Source organism: Ursus maritimus, unplaced genomic scaffold, assembly GCF_017311325.1.
Source record: "Ursus maritimus isolate PB19 unplaced genomic scaffold, ASM1731132v1 scaffold_21, whole genome shotgun sequence".
Taxonomy (NCBI): Eukaryota; Metazoa; Chordata; class Mammalia; order Carnivora; family Ursidae; genus Ursus; species Ursus maritimus.
The window spans coordinates 51,315,875-51,334,399 of record NW_024424564.1 but is presented as its reverse complement, the minus strand read 5'-3'; the positions used below and the strand labels follow the sequence as shown (position 1 = coordinate 51,334,399).

The following is an 18,525-nucleotide window of genomic DNA, read 5'->3' as shown; positions in this document are numbered from 1 at the left end:
CCCCCCCCGCCCTTCCCCCTGCTCTCTCTCCCTCTCTCTAAAATAAATAAATAAATATACCCTTAATAAAAAGATAATTAGCACTTAAACACACTTTTCAAGGGGCTTACCCATTAATATGAAGCCACTGTAATTATGGCTGGTCAAAATCATTGGACCACAACTTAGAATTCTAGACTTTTTTTCCCGTCTTTATTAGAAGATAATTTTCTCTCTTGTAGCCCCTAAAACACACTTTGGCTTTGTGAATAATTATTTTATGAATATAGAAATATAATTTTTTCATTGAACACCAAACCTCTGCCGTACCATTCACCCATTTTCCGTCTGAGCATCAGTCTTGCACCGAGGCGAGCAGGTGCTCATCAGCCACGTTGGCCCCTGTGCTCCCCGCAACCAAAATCCTCGGACACCGAGCAGCTCCTGAGCAGAAAGGTGCCGGAAATGAATTGGGGACCAAAGTGCAAGAAAATTTTTGTATTAAATATTCAATCTGGAGTGTTTGCGAGAATCACATGTTTCTGGGAAGGTCTGAATCAGGCCATGGTGTCCAACTAACGAGCAAATGAACCAGGATCCAGTTTAGGTCTACTGGACATACTCAGCGAGGACCATTGTAAGATAATAAAAAAACAAAAAACCAGAAAAAGCTGGCTGCACATTTTGATGGACATGACCGCGTTGTAAAATTTCTCTTTTCTTTTCTTCCTTTGCTTAACCACTACTTGTTGAGGGCCTGTCTCGTGCCAGGCCAGCGATCGCCCTCACCTTCCATCCATACCTCCCAGCAGCAATCCTGTTGATGTCACCTCCAAATTCCAGCAAAGCCTGCACTGCGCTCTGCCCCCACGTCCAGTCCCAGCTCCCCTCGCCTCTCGCCAACACCTGTGCGGCCTCTCCTGGTGCCCAGACCTCCCTGCCTGCCACAGCCCAGCTCACCCTGCAGCCAAAGGAGTCTTTCAAAACACTGCGTTGGACAGTGTCTTTCCCCTGCCTAAGCCCCAGGGGTCTCCTTAACACTTAGAATAAAATCCACGTCCTCGCCCTGGCTGCAGGCTGCCGGTCAGAAGGTCTGGGCCTCCTCCCTGGGCCTCCTCTCTGGGCCTCCACGGCCACTGGGCTCAGCCTCGTGGGCCTCCAGCTACGAAGGGGGCTTCTGGGGCCATATTATGTCCGATAAACCCCTGCCGCAATCACTATCACCTCCCCTATTTGCTGACCTGATTTACTGACCTAATCACCAAAATGAACCTGCCTCTTTATTGAATCTTTATGACCCGTCTGCATTCGTCCTCAGGCCCCTCAGGCAGGGACCGCACCTGTGGTGGTCATCCCTGAATCTCCAACAACAAGCCGGAGAACGTAGGGGGCTCCTACGACATGTACGGACTGGGGTGAGGGTGGACCCCTTCCCTGTCCTCCCACGGTCACAGCCCAGCAGGAGAGGGAGACCCTCACCGACCTATCCAGGGCCGAGAGGCCAGAAGGATGCAGACCCGGGGCACCACTGCCTGGATCAGTGTGAGGCTTGTCCCTGCAGAGCCTGAGCTGCTTACAGCCCTGGAGATGTAGGCTGTGGCCAGGAGAACTCCATCCCACCCCCACTCTGCCCTGCCCCCAGGGGTGCCAGACAGTGGAATGGTTCTGTTGCCTGGAGAGCACGCTGGCAATGCCGGGGGAACCCAGCAAGTGTCTGCTCCCCGCGAGTGGGGCCAGCCAGGTACTGTCTCTGCAGCCTGGTACCAAAAAATGGGGGATGCCCTCCCCACGCCATGGCAGCAGTCAGGAGGCATGCCACGTGGCAAGTACGGACCGTGAAGCAGTGTAAGCGGGGGTGAGGTCACGGCCAAGTGTAGCAAGCAGATGACACGCACACAGGTAAGTGCTTGGTGAGACAATGCAGGAAATTCGGGGTCAGAAAGGTACAGCTAAAGGGATAAGACAAAAGCAGGGCCTCGCACACACTGCTGGGGACAGAGCTGAGGGTGACAGAGAGGGACAGCTCAGCCTTCCATGGGGAGGGTATCCCCCCCACAGGAAGGGTGGACTGGAGAGTGGGGAACAGCCAGAATGTGGGCTGCCGCGGGAAGGGGAGAAGTGGCTGAGGGGGCAGTCACCTCTGGCTGCAGTGAAGACGGTCATTCCCCACAAAGTCTAACAATCCCTGTGCCTCCAGCCCCTGCCTGGGAGGGCCAGCACCTTGCTCCTCTCCAGGGCCCCTCACCCCCCCGAGCCCACTCCATGGGCTCCTGGACCGCATCACAAAGAGGCCAAAGGACTGTGGGCAGCCCGTTTCTGCAGCCCTCGGGCCTTCAACACCGTGGCAGATGAGGCAGGAACCAGACTCCGCCTCGGAGTGATTTCTCCATTTCCCTTCCTCTCCCTTCCTCCCTCACGGATTTTAATTAAGGGTTTACTTGCAAAAGACCCAGCTCTATTTAACTAAATCCTTGGACCCCTTTTATATTGTCTTATATATCGTTTCATGCTAGGGCACCAGTAAAAAGTTAATTATAACTTCCAAATACTCCATTACCGGGCCCTCATCTTCCTCCCCTGCCTGATTCCACGAAGGGTAGAGAGCCACTTAATTAACTGGTGTGCCGGGTGCTTTACAGACCTCACACCGTTATTCAACAAACACCCTCCTGCCGAGCACCCTCAGGGCCAGGCAGGGCCCTGAGGTCGGCGCGGGGCACCATCTCCACCCTCCGGGGGCTCACAGGATCCTACAGGAGGAAGGCACGCTTGGCTGGCCAGCCCGCTTGGGTGCCCACAGTGGCTTAGCAGGTGATAGAAGCAGGTGGAGGGGACAAGCAGACAGCAGCAGGGTGACAGTAACAGTCAGTGACAGCTGGTTCCGGCCTCCAAGGGAAGTGGGAGGGCACAGGAGCTGGGGATGGGGGCTAGGGGGTCTTACTGCGTAGCCAATGCGAATGGGTCACAGGTTTGGGACAGAAGGAGCCTGAAATCCTGGTGGCCAGCCAGGAGGAAGTATCTTCTGGGAATAGTGAACAAAACATCAGCTGGATCTCAAAGAGAAAGCTGACTATGGTGGGGAGGGGGGTGTGCAGGTCAGGGCTGGAGCAAACGCTGGGGGCCCGTGTGATTGTCATCTGGAAAGAAGGTGGCTGGGAGGCCCAAGGCTGGCCCCCCAGGAGAAGCTGCCTTCAGTGGGCAGGAGCAAAACAAGGAACAAAGGGGGATGGACATGGGGCAGTGCTGAGAGGGCGGTGGTGTGGGAACTGCAGAAGGAGAACCCCAGTTAGACGGGGCGGTGGGGAAGCAAGGAGAGGAAAGAAGATGTGAGGACAAGCCGCCAGTGGCCTCCAGGTTGTCACTTCTGGGCCGGTGCAGGGATCTGAGGCCGCGGGAGCTGGGGGTGGGCATGGGGGTACAGAGGCTGCTGGCTTCTCCTGGCGGGGACTGAGGAGGCCAGCCTAGCACCTGCTGGTCAGAGAGGTCACAAAGCCTGGTGGCGCTTTACAAATCAGCTCATACACTCACAGTTCTTGGCGTGGCTGTCACTCAGAGCCAACAGCCTTGGTGTTCTCGCCTGGGATCAGATGTGCATGGTGTCGAGGCCTCGGGTCAGTGGTATCCTGGAAGTGGGTGCTACTGGGGCTCAGCATCTCCTCCTGCCCTCAGCAGCTCCAGCCGCCAAGGGGGACCCCACACGCCCACCTAGAATATCTCGCCCCCCTTGCTGGGGTCCAGATCCCTGCAGCCCTCAGCTCCTGGACTCATCGTGAAAACCCCAACTCAGCCTCCGACCCTGGGTCGTCTCAGACCCACCCCAAGTTCCATGTTGCAACAGCCTGCCCTCCTCACAGCCCCTCCTCAGAGCCCCCTCTTAGTGCTGTTCCCCCTCTTACAGCTGGTTATGCACGGCCTGCTGGGGACACAGTGTGCCACTCACTCCAGGCCACCCTGAGCCCACAGCCTCTGTCCAGGCCCTGCCAGGGCTGACGGTCTAGGTGGGGGATGAGGCATGAAGGCATAGATAAGTCCCTGCCACGAGGGCCTGAATGGGGAGCTCTGAGTACACAGAGGAAAGAGAAACCAGTGCTGCCCAACAGGTGGGTCAGGCTTCGCAGGTGGCGACCGTGGAGGGTAGGCAGGACTCCACAGGATGGAGGAAGAACATTCCCCGCTGGGGGGAGAGCATGAGCCAAGGCCCAGGGTGGGGAACGAGGACTGCAGTCGGCCAGTGTGGCTCGGGTGACACTGAGGTCATTAGCTGTGGAGGAGCAAGGACCTTCTAGCACATTCTCTTCCATTTTCAGCAAGTTTTGCTATTCCTTTCGTTCCTTATACCTGAAAAACTTGTCCTTAGCAATTTTTTAGCTATTCACTGGAACATTTACAAATCAAGCTGGCATTTCTATTTCATTAATATATTTGGGATATTAATGGCCAACAGGACAGATATTGATGGTCTTCTCAGGAGAACCCTATCACCCCCCCAACCCCACCCCTCCAACGAACTCAGACCCAGACAGAGCCCTGTAAATGGGCAAAACATGGTCACCACTCACGGCCAAGCCCAGAGCAATGCACCTGCCAGCAAATTAGAGTCAGCTTGAATTTAGCCACACACACACACCCCCCAGTTAGGTGCCTAGTGTTGACTTATAAAGAAGGCCCTTATTAATTTCTTAAATCTCCTCTTAACTGTCTGGAGGTGGCCCCTGGAATATGCTTTTAAATGTTTTCCATGACATCAATGAACGGGGAAAACGCTGGCTGTGAATTTCAAATCCATAACTTTCTTATCCGAGGAGAAGAGCCTGGGCCAATGGGGCCGAGAGGTAGGTGGGGCCCTGCTGGCCTGGGGAAGGGCTCCAGGTGACCTCCTGAGTGGCTGGATGACACCAGGACTGACCCGATGCCTGTGCTGCCCTCACCCCCAACCTGGGACACACTCTGCACCAGATAGTGGAGAGGCCAAGATTTCTTTAAAAACACTAAGATTTTGGGGCGCCTGAGTGGCTCAGTCGTTAAGCATCTGCCTTCAGCTCAGGGCGTGATCCCGAGGTCCTGAGATCGAGCCCTGCATCAGGCTCCCTGTTCTGCGGGGAGCCTGCTTCTTCCTCTCCCCCTCCCCCTGCTTGTGTTCCCTCTCTTGCTGGCTGTCTCTCTCTGTCAAATAAATAAATAAAATCTTAAAAAAAAAAAAAAAAAAAAACTAAGATTTTACTGTTGTCTTTATAGGGTACCACCAAAGTAACACATGCTCCCTACAGAAAATCAAGGTGGAGGAGAGAGAAAACCATAAAGAAGAAAATCTCCCATGATGCCCCTACTCAAACATCAGTTCCAGAACATTCCAGAGACTTTGCCCTCACTGGCCTTCTTGCTTCCACTCTAACTTTGTAATCCAGGCCTTTGAACACCGTTTTAATGGTCACTCCCCCACACGAGCCTCCCCAAAATCCCCATCGCACTTAGAATTGACCCCAAACCCTGGTCCCTGGCCCACAGGCCTACGTGAACACGAGCCCGCCTCCCCGGATGCACCGTGTCCCCATCACCAGAACGCAAGCGTGCCCTGTTCCTCCCGCCTCACTGTCACCCCCGTGCCTGCGACACATGTGGCACGTGGTGGGTTCTCAGTGAGACAGAATGAATGTCTGAATGGGTACTTCCTTCCAGTCTTTTCTCCGGGGGGGGGGGGGGGGGTGTGTGAACTGCAGACACAGCTGAGATCATCCATCAACATGTCTCAGAAACTCCACACACTTCTGCCCACAAGCCGTTCTACCACTTCCCCTTGCTGCTCAACCTCATGACCTCATGATCACATGTCCCCCCTCCTGCAGGACCCACCCATGACCCCCACCTCTATCCCAAGGCGAGGCCTGATCTGGCAAATGCCAGCTCATGGGGGCAACAGACCATGTACACGGCACTTCACAGTTTTCAAAACTCGGTCAATTCCTTCATCGTAATGGAGCCCGAAAACAACCCACCTCCAAAGGGGGAGGCAGGGCAAGAAGAGAATGACCACCCGCCTCTAAAATGAGGCCACCGAAGCTCAGAGAGGTCACGCGGCTTCTGTAATCAGAGCGGCAGGAAGCAGACCCAGGACATCTGGCCCCAAATAGCAAAGTCCACACCTTTACGTTGAATCAGAGAGATTTCACCGTAAGAAGAAGAAAGGAGATACGGGTGAGCAAGAGCTCGGCTCCCGAGTCCAGCTGCCTGGCTTGGAATCCTAGCTCTGCCCCTTACTATCCGTGTGGCCTTGGGCGACTCGCTTCATGTATCTGGGCCTCAGTTTTCTCCTCTGCAAAATGGGGACGACAACCACTCCCGCCTCATTCTGTTGTCAGGAGGATTAAATGACTTGATCCCACACGCCAAGGGCTTAGATGAGTGCCTGGCACACATTATCACTCATTAAACACGAGCTGTCTAAAGATGTACGCGTGTCCAGATTCACGCGCCTACACGGACCCGATGAGTGCACCGTGGGCAGTGCACTCTCAGCCATGACTGCCACGTCCCGGCGACCTGAACTGCCAGCCCGCGGGGGAGGAATCTTGCTTTCGTACCACAAACAGGTTCCTGAAAAGCCAGCTGCAAAGGGACTTCTAGAAGCTGCTCTGATATAAATGTTTGCTCATGTGCGAATTCCTCACCGCTCAGTCAAGCAGGAGAGAGGCTCCTCATTCTCGGGTTTGAAGCCCCCGGACCCCACCCCACCCCACACTCCCACGCCCCAGCGACAACCCAGGCAAATAAAGAATGCAGCTCCAGGTGCAAATCAGGAAGACCCCCGAATCCCCACGGTTGTTCTGACTTCTGTGAAGAGGCAGGGAGAACGATCTTTCTAAAATGCCCACCTCACCGTGCTGGCCCCCTGTGCCCCCAGTGGTCCTGAGGTTCAGAGTCGTGGTGACCCAGCCCTCTCTTCCAGGACCCTCACCCTCAAAGTCCCAAAGCCCCTCACACGGGCCACAGCACACAGCGGCTCCTCTCAAGTGTCCCCCAGCACGCCTGGCCTCCGCTGTCCCCTCAGCCTGAAAGAGCCCCCTTTCCCTGCACCAGCAGCACATGGCCCACCTGTTTGGTTCATTCATCCACTCCACAGGGATGGGACCTCGTCGTGGGCTGGGGGCTCGTCGGAAACTGTCCCCACCCTGGAGAACCTCGGCGTGAGAACCTCGGGCTGACATCCTCTACTGTGTAATTAGGATGAAAACAGCACCTGTCCCCCAGTTGACCTAGTTCCCAAAAGTCATGCATGCCGGTACACACAGCTGGGTGCCTGCCCCGGCATCGCCATTCCCAGAGTCATTCATTCATTCGCCCATTCATTCATTCATTCATTCATTCCCGCAAGTGGACGTAAGCATTATCAAGTGACACACTGTCAGGCCCACAGTGGGAGCCCGGCATCTGCCTCGGACATAGACTCTTGGCTCAGCCAAGTGCAGCCTCACATCTTTGGAGACCCACAGTAAAGGGGATGAGAAGCCAGGGAGGACCCCCTCCTGGGGGCAGCCGTGGCCAGGAGGCAGCCCGGCCGGGTAGAAGCCTGCGGCCGACGCACCCTGCAGGAGCTCTCTCCCACCCGGGCCTTCCGATGGTCCAGCCCAAACAGGGCACTTGATCAGAATTTCCCATTCAAAAAATCAATATTTAAAGCTCTAAGCCTGCCAAGCAGAGGGGAAGGCCTTGCTTGTAAATATTTGTCTCGACTGGCAGAGCCGGGCCTCGCGCTCACTGCAGCCTCCCCGCGTCGCTCCTGGCCCTCTGCTCCTGAAGCTCCCAGCCAACGGCGCAGCGGGAGGGCCCTGGGGGTGGGACCGGCTGGCAGCCCAGGGAGCGGGGCTGGGCCCGGAGGTGGGCCGGCTCTGCGCCCACACCTCCAAGACCGGAGGCTTATGGCTAGGCCGCCCAGGGGCCCTCCATCTGTCCCCCAGACCACGGCAGAGATAACCCCCTCTGAGGTTTCTCTGGATTCCAAGCAAGCAGCTTTTCCCAGGGGCACTCCATATTTATGTCTTTTTTGTTTGGGAAGAAAGCAAAAAGCTGAAGACAAATCCCTGGGGGTATGCTTAGAAATCGTCGCCCACCATTGCCCACTGCGTGGGACAGCGCTCCACTGCGCCTTCCAACAGCTGCCCCGGGGAGGAGCCTGCGCGGGTCCCCAGCTTCCCCCCTCACTGGGGAAGCTGTCACAAGGGCGGTGGGTGGCACACGCAGCGGAGTGCCTGCCCCGTCGTCGCCGTTCCCAGAGAGGCGTTCATTCATTCGCCCATTCGTTCATTCATTCATTCACGCATTATTTATTGAACACCTACCTGTACCAGGCACCGGGGGCTGGACATGCAAGTGGACACAAACAGGCCTGGGCAAAACCCCTGCGGGAGGGAGTCTCCCAGGCCAAAAGAATCGCACAAACAAGTCACGGCGGAGGCAAGTGCTGGGGTAGGAGATGTCGAGGTGTGACAGGGAGTGGGAGGTCAGGGAGGGCTTCCCCAGGGAGCAGAGCAAGGCCACCTCCTGCCCAGCACCTACCAAGCCACTCGTTGAACTTCTTGACCTCGCTCGGAAGCCCCAGCTCCGTGAAGTCCCCGGCGTGGATGAGCACGTCGCCATAGGGCATCTGGATGGGGTCTGTCCTCGAGTGGGTGTCAGACACACAGACGAAGCGGGTGTAGCCGGGCGGCTTGGGGGCATCATGAGGCACGGGGTCTACCCTGCGGGGAGAGAAGACACTGCAGGTGGCCCGTGTCCAGCCCGCGGCCGAAGCCGTCCACTCAGACCACATCCACCCTGAACACGGACGGTGTGCCCGGCCTTCCCAATGGGCCCTTGGGGGTCCGAAAAATGTGTGTTCCCCTGGGCCTCAGTTTCCCTTCTGTAACACGGGGCTCTCGGAGGGTCCATGGAGGAAACGAGCGGGGAGCACCAGTGAGCACAGTGTGATGACGACCACTAACCCGCTGTTCGGCTTTGCTAACCCTCTCTCCCATCACCCCCTTCGGGGCCTTTGTAGACGTTTTTTCCCTACGCGCTCCCTTCCCATGAGATTTTACCACCACAAATAGCTGTATATGTGTTCATGCACTGTAAGGAGATCTGGGCTTTAGAATAAGAAGAATAAGCTTTTTCACCTCCTAAAAACCAGTTTCGCCTCCTCAGGTGCGCCATCAGCCCCATCAAAAACGCAGGGCCACGGTCTCCGGTCCTGGTGAAAGAGCTATCTCCCCCCGGCGCCCCGCGGAGCACACACAGCATTCAGGGAGAGCCACGTGGGAAAGCGGGGATTTCAGAGCTCGTGAAACCAAGGCAGTTTTTCTAAACTCTGAGATGGTCCCATCGTTTTTAAAACAAGGGCTTTCCAGGGGCGCCTGGGTGGCTCAGGCGGTTAAGAGTCTGACTTCAGCTCAGGCTGTGATCTCAGGATCCTGGAATCAAGCCTCAGCGGGCAGTCTGCCTGACCCTCTCCCTCCGCCCTTCCCCGGCTCGTGCTCTCTCTCTCTCTCTCCCTCTCTCTCTCTCAAATAAATAAAATCTTTAAAAACAAAACAAACAAAACAAAAACAAGGGCTTTCCAGGGGTGTGTAGGAAAAGGATTCTGGAATCAAGAGGGCCAGGCTTCGAACCCCAGCTCTGCCACGGATCACTAATGTGGGACCTTCAACTTGGCCCTGCTTTGCTGCCCGTAAAACAGAACTACCTCAATACGCAAAAATTATCAGAACATTAAAAGAGCTGCAGGAATGTAACTTCTTGTTCCAGGAAGCCCATCATAGCCCTGTGGTTCCGCAGACAACGACACCGAGCGAGTGGCCCCGGGCGTCCCAGGGAATAAAGGGAGATTATGGGACACGAACCCAGCTCCGTGCTCCCAGTTCGGTGTTCCCCCCGCCACGTTCAGCCTCCTCAGCTGAATGATTTTGCCAGGCTCAAAACTCTTAAAAACAATGCAATGACATTTCAACGAGCAGCTCTCTCCAAATGAGTATGCTGCTCGAGGAGTTGTGTTTAAATCTAATTATGCGGCAAACCAAAAGCGGTACCATATCAGTTACATAAATACTTTTAAAGACATCTTTCTAATTATCCTCCTTTTTTTTCAGACAATATACTTCGAAGAAATTTAATTAACACCTTACGAGAGACGTGGGTTCAGCATGCTAATGTGCAGGGAGCATCAGCACGCTCTCTCCACCGCAGTCGGGGGTGCCAAGCCAGCCTCTCCGCATGGCCTCATGGTGCCGGGATGGGAGGGAGCATGCCTGGCCCTCAAGGGGGTTGGTCAAGCCGAGTTAGACCCCCGGCAGGTCCCAGCAGGGTGTGACCAGAGAGAAGAGGAAGATTCCCTGAGTTCGATGGCAACCAGCAAGAAGGCACTAGGGGGCTCTTTCTCTCCCTTCTGCGTCCAATCATCCATCCATCCATCCATCCATCCATCCATCCATCCATCCATCTACTCATCCATTCAGCCCAGCACATTCTGCCCACCCATGGTGGGCCCACCCTGAGCTCAGTGCTGGGGCCACAGGGATGAACCAGGCCTGATCCCAGGCCAAGAGACCCCAGACTGATGGCAGAGACAGACTTGGCCAGGCAGCAACAGTAAGGCCACCAGCTTTGATGGGGCAAGAGAGAAACTGGGGGTCAGAGAGGGCCCAAACCCAGCGAGGGGCTCCCTAGAAGCTTCCAGGAGGAGGAAGGGCCTGAGCTGGTCTGGAAGCTAAAATCTCCCCTCCCACCCCTCTGTCCTCTGAGTCCCTTCCCTCCTCCCCGCCTCACCCAACCCTCCGGCAGACAGTCTGGCTGGTGGCAGGCCTGTGGATCCCCTATACATCCTGCTGTCCCAACGCAGCTGACTGGACCAAGGGCAGCTGATCGCTACTGGGCTCTCGTCCTGGCGCAGGAACATGAGTGAGCCAATCAGATTTGTTCATTCATTCATTCATTGCCCCTACACATCCTGAGGTTGTGGGCACGACACAAGGTGATGGAGACCAAGTCAGAGACATAAGAGAGACAAAGGGAGAGGCAGGGAGCAAGATACCACTTCCAGAGCCACCTCTGGTCCCAGCAAGCTCTCCTCCTGTGAACCCCTTAGCAAGGGGCCCGAGCAGGCGTCAGCCCCGCCCGCCACCAGCCAGCCACAAGCAGCGCGAGTTCTGAGGGCTCCAGGCGGGCTGGCCTGCTGCTGGAGCCCGGGCTCTTTAATTAACTGCGCACTTATTTCCCTCCACCCTGAGGCTACTGAGCTCAGTGAGGATGCAAACCTAACAATCCCCAGAGAAAAAAATAAAGACTCTTACTTCCCTGCACCATCCTCCAGCTATGTGGCTTATAGCAAATGCTCAACCTCGAAATAACAACAAACAGTAAAGAGGTGGGAGCTTGACGCTCCTCCCAGACTGAGCGCTGGTCATCTGCTAAGCGCGCGACATGCACTCACTGGCCTCGCGCGCACCGTAACCGCGCAGGCAGGGTACTATGGGTGTGCCCATTTTACAGACGAGGACACTGCGGCTCAGAAAACGCTTGCCCAGGATCTCAGCCATGGAGGTCGGTAGAGCTGCAATTTGAAGCTGGTTTTTGGTTCCAGAACTCACACCAGGCAAGTATTTCCAGGCCCAGCTCATTTCATTCAGTCAATCTGTGGACAAATGCTTATTGAGTGCCTCCCAAAAGCCAGGCATCCGCTAGGCACAAGGGATATACCTGTGGACAGGATACCCACCGAGGTCACCTCATGGAGCTCCCAGAAACCCAGACTGGAAATTCAGAAGTGAGGAAAAGAACAAGAAGAGTCGAGATATGGAGAAAGAGAAAGAGAGGGAGCATACCAGAAGGTGGGGGAGCTTGACAGCATAATTTGACCCCTAGATCCAGCTATACCTGAAGCGGGATCCAAACATGAACTTTCTCACTAACTAGGCAAGCCAGTAAACTGTCTTTTATCCTTAAGACAATCTACATTGGGTTTCTGACACCTGTAATGCCAAATGCTGGCTAACACCTGAGTCTCAGCAACCCCGGGAAGTTACTGAGATTGGAAACATTAGTCCCGTATCCAAGGCCCTGGCTAGCAAGTTAAAGAGTAGATTTGAACCTGGGTCTTCACAATAGGAATTTGGGCATCTAACCTCAACACCTTCTGTGACAAGAGAAAACAAAGCAAAATGGTTATTTTCCAGTGACATTCTGCAGGGGCCAGAGACAAGGTGACAGCTGCAGGTCTCTCTCTGAGACCTAAAACCTGTCGCCACCTGTCCCCCGCCTCACAAGGGATATTCCCACAGGGATCATGGAGGCAGGAAGGGTGCAGAATAGAGAACGTGGCCTCCGGCGTCCAGACCTGGGCCAGCATCCCAACTGCACCACCTCCTTGCTGTGCCCTGGACCCTCCCACCCTCCAGGCCATCTCTGTAAGTTGGGGACAGTCCAGTTACTCTGGGAGAAGGTGTGAAACCTCAAGGACCTTCAAGGCTCAAAGGCTGGATGCGACTGCCCCGGGCAGCCACTTCCTGGGCCCTGGCCCCCTTCTCGGGGCTCCCTTTCCCATGAGCCGCTGGCTCCCTGGAAGTGCAGACACTCCCAAGGACATCAGAAGGAGAGGCTGTCCCCTCCATCATCTCTATTTCTGGGGAAATGGGGAGCTCTGAAGGACGGGGGCCCTGGGGGGTGGAGGACTCCTCCCTTCAGTGAGGTTCCAACTATATGTCCAGACATGTGACCGAGCATCAGCCAGAGTGTTTCCGAATGGGAGAGCCTGCCAATCCCCTCCCCTCATTCTACAGTGGGGAAACTGAGACCCAGAGGAGGGGCAGTGACTGGCTAACTCGGCGTCACACAAATGCCCAGTGCTCTTTTCACAGGCCTCACTCGGTAGTGACCCCACCATGCTGCCCTCCTGAGTCCCAGGCCTGCCCTCCCTTCCCACCTCTAAGCCTTTGCTTTGGCTGGTCCTTCAAGCCCAGGGGTTTTGCCACTGCCCCCAGGAAGCCCTCCTTGATCTCCCCCACTCTTCTGGGGCCCTATTCCCTGCCTTATCCTCACTCCCTTTTCTTTCTTCTTCCCATCTGTCAGCTGTGCTAGGCTCCAGGAACCAGCCCATGCTGGTGGCAGGGGGAGACCTTAGAGCTGGGGCCGGCTTTGAGGGAAGGGGAGACCTGGTCTGGAGAGCCATCAGAGAGCCTTCCCGAAAAGGTGACAGCTGGATGAGATCTGAAGAATGAGTCCGCGTAGCAGGGCAAAGTGTGGGGAAGACATAAGTGACAGCACGGGCAGGGACCAGAGGCAGGAGGAGGCACGGAATGTTCCAGGCTCACCCTCTCCTCCTGCCTTGCCCCTCTGCCCTCCTTGGGCTCCAGGCTGACCCCCACTGTCTCCTGGGGGCCTCTCAGTGCATGACTAGACTGGGACCACAGGGTCCCCCCTGCAGCCTCAGCACATCGGAGCGGGGACGAGCGCACTGGCCGGGCACGGCGGGGAGGTCCGAGGGCTCGGCACACAGGGCCATCCCCGGGCCGGGCACACAGCCATGCTCTTGCCGCTCGGCGGCATTCTCCAAGAAGTGCTTGCAGGGTCTTTAAATGGGATGAGTCGAGTCTCCATCAACAGGATTCCCTTTAAAGGCCAGTGAGAAGAGTCACTATGCCTGACACCAGCCCCCAAGGCACCTCTCAGGAGGACCCTCGGATAACCCTGTCCATGCAGGCTTCCAACCAGCCACCGGGCCACACATCCACCGGCCCCCCAGGGCAGAAGGGCTGGTGCCTGGAGGGGCTGTCTCCAGGCCACCACAGGGTTTCTAGGCCCTCAGGGTCTCAGGGCCCAAAGGCCCAGATCCAGGGATTCATTACTCGGGCAAATGCAGCCTCATCACCACCGGGGTCTCTGGGGGCAACCACATAAATCACGCGGCTCAATCGGAGGCCATGTTTGGGTTGTCACTGTTGTTATTAAATATAAATTGTGGATTTATTAAATACAGCCCCCTCGCTCCCTCACCCCGGAGACAAAGCCCAGGGCGGTGATCAATCACGTGTCGGGAAGCGGCATCCATCCTCTCTGTCTCTCCCTCGATGGAGACTCGCCATGGAAACCTGCACAGCTGCCGCCAGCAGCCCGCACGCTTCCCTCGGGCTGGGGGCCTGCAGTCTGAAAGGGGGGGTGGGAGGCAGCAGCCCCCCCCAAGTCCCTGCCTGGCCCTGGCTTCACCCGGCTTTATGCAAAGTTGCGTTTCAGAGCCTGGCTGGCCTGAGCAGGCAATGAGGGAGCACTGGACAAGGAGCCCAGAACCAGGGCTCAGTGAGGCACTCACTGCCCAAACCCCTGAGCCCCACTGCTGATGGCAGCCTGGAACCCCTGCCCCGGTGGGCGGCCACACAGAGGAGGCCCGGAGAGAGGGGTGGGGGGCAGGCCGTGCTGAATGTGCTGTCTGCTCTAGCTGGGGGACCACCGGAAGGCCAGGAAGCATGCTCTCCATAACTCCGGTACTGCATGCTATTACACACTGGGGTGACACGTGTGCCGACCGTCTGCCACCCCACGGGAAGGTCTGCATGGGCAGGGCTCTGACCACTGCCGTGTTCCAAGCTCCTAGCCCAGCCCACTGTGCACTAACAAGACTGATCATTTACTACCTGCCCCCCCCCGCCATATGGATTTACCTACCTACTCCTCAGCATTGTATAGACAGGGAAACCGAGGCACCAAGAGCCACCCCACAGGTCAGTGGCAGAGCCAGGGTTCAGACCCAGGCAGGCTAGCTCAGAGCACGCGTCTCTAACCAGCATGCTATGCAGCCGCTCAGAAACATCCCGAATCCACAGCAGCTCGTGGGTTAAATGGGAGAGACCAGCCCTCTCTCCAGTGGTCACTCACTGCCCTTCGTCAGGACTCAGCCTGGGAAACCCTCCGCCCAGCTGGGCCATCCTCACACGCCCCCTCGCCCCAGCCCTCCCAGCCTGCCGTCCCCATTCATCCTCCTCTGGGTCTCAACCTAGAAGTCATCTTCTCTACGGGGTCCTTCCTCCGCCCCCCGGCCCTCCTCCCCCTCTGACCTCCTGTTCCCCCCGCTCTGTTCTGGGGCTGGGGCCTGCCTGGGTGTCTGCGGGCCCCTGTAAGCGACAGCTCTGCATGGTGCTACACAGCGTTATCTCCGGTGTCCGGGACCCTTCTAAGTGGGGGTGCACAGAGGCACAGGCCACCTGAACCCCACCTGCCCTGCCTGCCACCCAGGTGCTCTTGCCTGTTCCCGCTGGGGCAGGAGTCCAGCCCAGCATCTGGGGACCCCAGGCATGGTCACGTCCAGCCCCAAAGGACCAACCCCATGGACAAAAGAGAAAAGCCGGCCTGGAGAAGGCCTCCGCCCTGCAGCAGCCCTACCAGGCTTCAAGGTCCCTGCCACTAAGAAATGGAACGCTGAGAGCCTGGGCCTTCCATCCCGACCCAATCTACCAATCTGGCCCCCAAAATGGAAATAAGAGGCAGTTAGCTCCCCAAGTAGAGGTGTACCAAAAAATAAATTAGGGGCGCCTGGGTGGCACAGCGGTTGGGCGTCTGCCTTCGGCTCAGGGCGTGATCCTGGCGTTATGGAATCGAGCCCCACATCAGGCTCCTCTGCTATGAGCCTGCTTCTTCCTCTCCCACTCCCCCTGCTTGTGTTCCCTCTCTCGCTGGCTGTGTCTATCTCTGTCAAATAAATAAATAAAATCTTTAAAAAAATAAAATAAAATAAAATAAATTAGGCAGCTTCCGACAGCACCAGGCATCAGTCCCCACAGAAATGAGCATTCTCCCAAGCGACCACGGAGGGAAGGGGGTATTCCCAGCGCTGGAGCGCCCCCCCAGGCCTGGGGCCTGACTGCCTCCCAGAGCCCTTCCTCCCATGAGGAATCTCTCTGCACTCACGCGTCACAACAGAGGACGGCTCCTGAGGGAGCCACACGGGAACCAGAAGCAGCGACCCGCCTGTCCCCAACCTCCTGGCCTGGAATTGGAAACCGCCTGGCCTCCTTCTCCAAAGTGATCCACGAGCAGGATTCTCCAGTCTCCCCAAAGGAACAGCCACCAGGCCCCCCACTGCTCCCTGGAGATGGTGTTCAAGGCACTGGAAGAAGTCGAGGATAAAGGAGGAGGAAGGCTTTCTAGGAATGCAAGGAGCTGTCTGGGGCAGAGCCGGGAGTTCAGCCACTTCCTCCCTGGGCCTCCCCTGCCTCTCCCGAGCTCAGAAAACCATTCAGGGAGGGGAAAGTTTCCCCCAGTCCCAGGGGATCCTGAGTCTGTGCCCTTGCCTCAGACTTCCTGCTGGAACATCCCCGGAATTCTCCATCAACCCCAAGGGGCAGGCGGCAGGACTCCCCAGTCCTTTAGGAAAGCATCTCTGCTTTCTCTATAGAAGCAAAAGGGGTCTGGACCTAAGAGAGGGGTAGAGGTAGGGAAGACAGCCAGCCCAAAACTAGGGTCCCAACCTGCCTGGAGCCTGGAGCAAGGCCCTTCCCTCTCTGGGCCTCAGTCTCCCCAGCTGTACAATGAGGAACATGAATTAGACCAGGAGTCACCAGTCCAAATACCAAGAGGGGGCACTTGGCGCTCAGGCCCCCCTCCCCCAGCCATCGCCGTGAGGCCTCATGGGCCGGCAGTTGCCAGGCCTTGCGGTTTCGTAAAGCAGAGCCAGAAGTCTGGGTTTTTATGTGCCATCACCTCATTGTCAAATATTTGTGAAACATCTCCTGGCCAACTGAAACAGGACTCGGAGCCAGAACCGGCCCCCAGGCCGTCCCAGCGACGTCTCACACCTCCCTCCCTACACGACTCGGAGCCTCCAGAATCGTGTCGGCCAACAGGTAGCAGCAGCCGTGTTGGGCCCAGAGGCCCGGAGGCACCCCGCATCCGTGAGCCCACCCCCGCCAGCCGGTCCCACCCAGAGCTGCCCACTTACATCTGCACGTGTGGGGGCTGGAAGCGACCCTGGTTGATGTTGTAGAACGTAAAGGCCTGGGTGGGGTTGGAGCTGTACTCGTCCACCTCGACGATGAGCCGGCCGTGCTGGTGCCTCCGAGCGGCCATCACGTGGGACTGGGAGAACGCCATGCCCAGGCCACAGGGCAGCAGGGCCAGGGCCTCTGCCTTCAGGACACCGGGGTCCCACCTAGCGCGCCACATGGACCTCTGCGGGCCGCCCGGGCATCTCCCGCCGCCGCCGCCGCCGCCGCCACCGCCGCCCGGCCCTGAGCCAGACCTGGGAACAGACTGAGGAGACGGAGCAGAACCGTACGACAGTTAATCTGTTTGGGATTTGCTTTATTTAATGTCAGATGAAGATTTAGAAAGACGAAGGGGGGAGAGAAAAAAAACACAGTCATACAGCTCAAAAACTCATTACAGATCTTTCCAACTCGGCAGTTTGATGAATATACTTTGGTAAAAAGAAAAGGAGAAGAAGGGAGGGGACCAAAAAAAGGAAAAAGAAAAAAAAAACCCACAACGCCGGCAACGGATGCATGCGTGGTCCGACATGTTTAAATACTTAAGACATTTTTTTTTCTTCCACAAAATCCTCCAGAGCCCACGGGGTGACCGGGAGATGGGGCAGGACAATGGCTGGTATTCTGGAAACAGGTAAGGTAAGTTTCACTTATCGGAATGGGGGAATAGGGAGGATTCCCCTGCCACCCGCCCCCTCCCCACAGACCCCCACAACGCACCACACCCACACCCCTGCAAGCCCAAGCAGGTGGAGAGCACGGGCGCAAATTCCTTCCTCAACATCAATGTCGCCTAAAGATATCTTCGAGCAGCGCCTGGAGAAGGGATTTTCCCAGACAGATTGCCATCCACCAGCTCAGCTCAGGGGGTGGCCCTGGGGGGGGGGGGCGGGGGAGGATCTACTTTAAAAAAAAAAAAAAAACCTTCCCAAATCCAATCCACACATAACTGCAGCCTGCAAATGCCATCATTCTCTTTGCCTTGTCTTCCCTCGGAAAGTGCCGTCTGCATTTGCGGCAACTGGATTTTAATGTCCTTCTGACCGATTCCGACGCGGGCTCCCAGCTCGGTTTCCATCCTACCCCGACAGGCTCACACGCTTCCCACCACGGCCAACAACACCTCCTTTCTAAGACCAGCTAGCTTTCTCGTGCGTTCCCGTAATTATTTTTTTTTTTAACTGTGTAAATAGATAAGGCCTTGAAGATGTTTTGTCGTGTTTTGTTTCAATTTTTGGTCATCAAGACCCTCCGATTTCATTTGCACTGCATTTAACCAAGGAGAAAATAACATAATTTAAACTACTCTTGGTCAGTCATATCCCAGTCACGTTAAACGAAGAAAAATCCCCTTTGCTTTGCACACGGAAGAAGAATCGACGTCGTCAGAAAACAAATTAGATTAGAAAAATGACAAAAATTAGAGACTGGAGAACATTTTAATTACGTGCAAAGGAGAAGTAGATTATTAATTTTTTAAAAATCTCAACAATCACGCCCATGCAAGATGTATTAAACAGCAGTACCCTCCTCCTCCCCCACCCCCACC

General features: G+C 56.2%; 1 protein-coding gene across 1 annotated transcript in view; it reads right to left on the bottom strand.

Moving 5' to 3' along the window:
• Positions 1 to 17,154, bottom strand: part of MPPED1 (metallophosphoesterase domain containing 1) — a 62,242-nt gene extending 45,088 nt beyond the window's left edge. Inside the window, exons 1-2 of the mRNA XM_040637676.1 lie at positions 16,931 to 17,154; positions 8,530 to 8,711 (exon numbers count right to left, since the gene is read on the bottom strand). Of these exons, the coding sequence (XP_040493610.1) occupies positions 8,530 to 8,711; positions 16,931 to 17,154 (406 nt within the window). The remainder of the gene's footprint in view (positions 1 to 8,529; positions 8,712 to 16,930) is intronic.
• Positions 17,155 to 18,525: the final 1,371 nt, after the last annotated feature.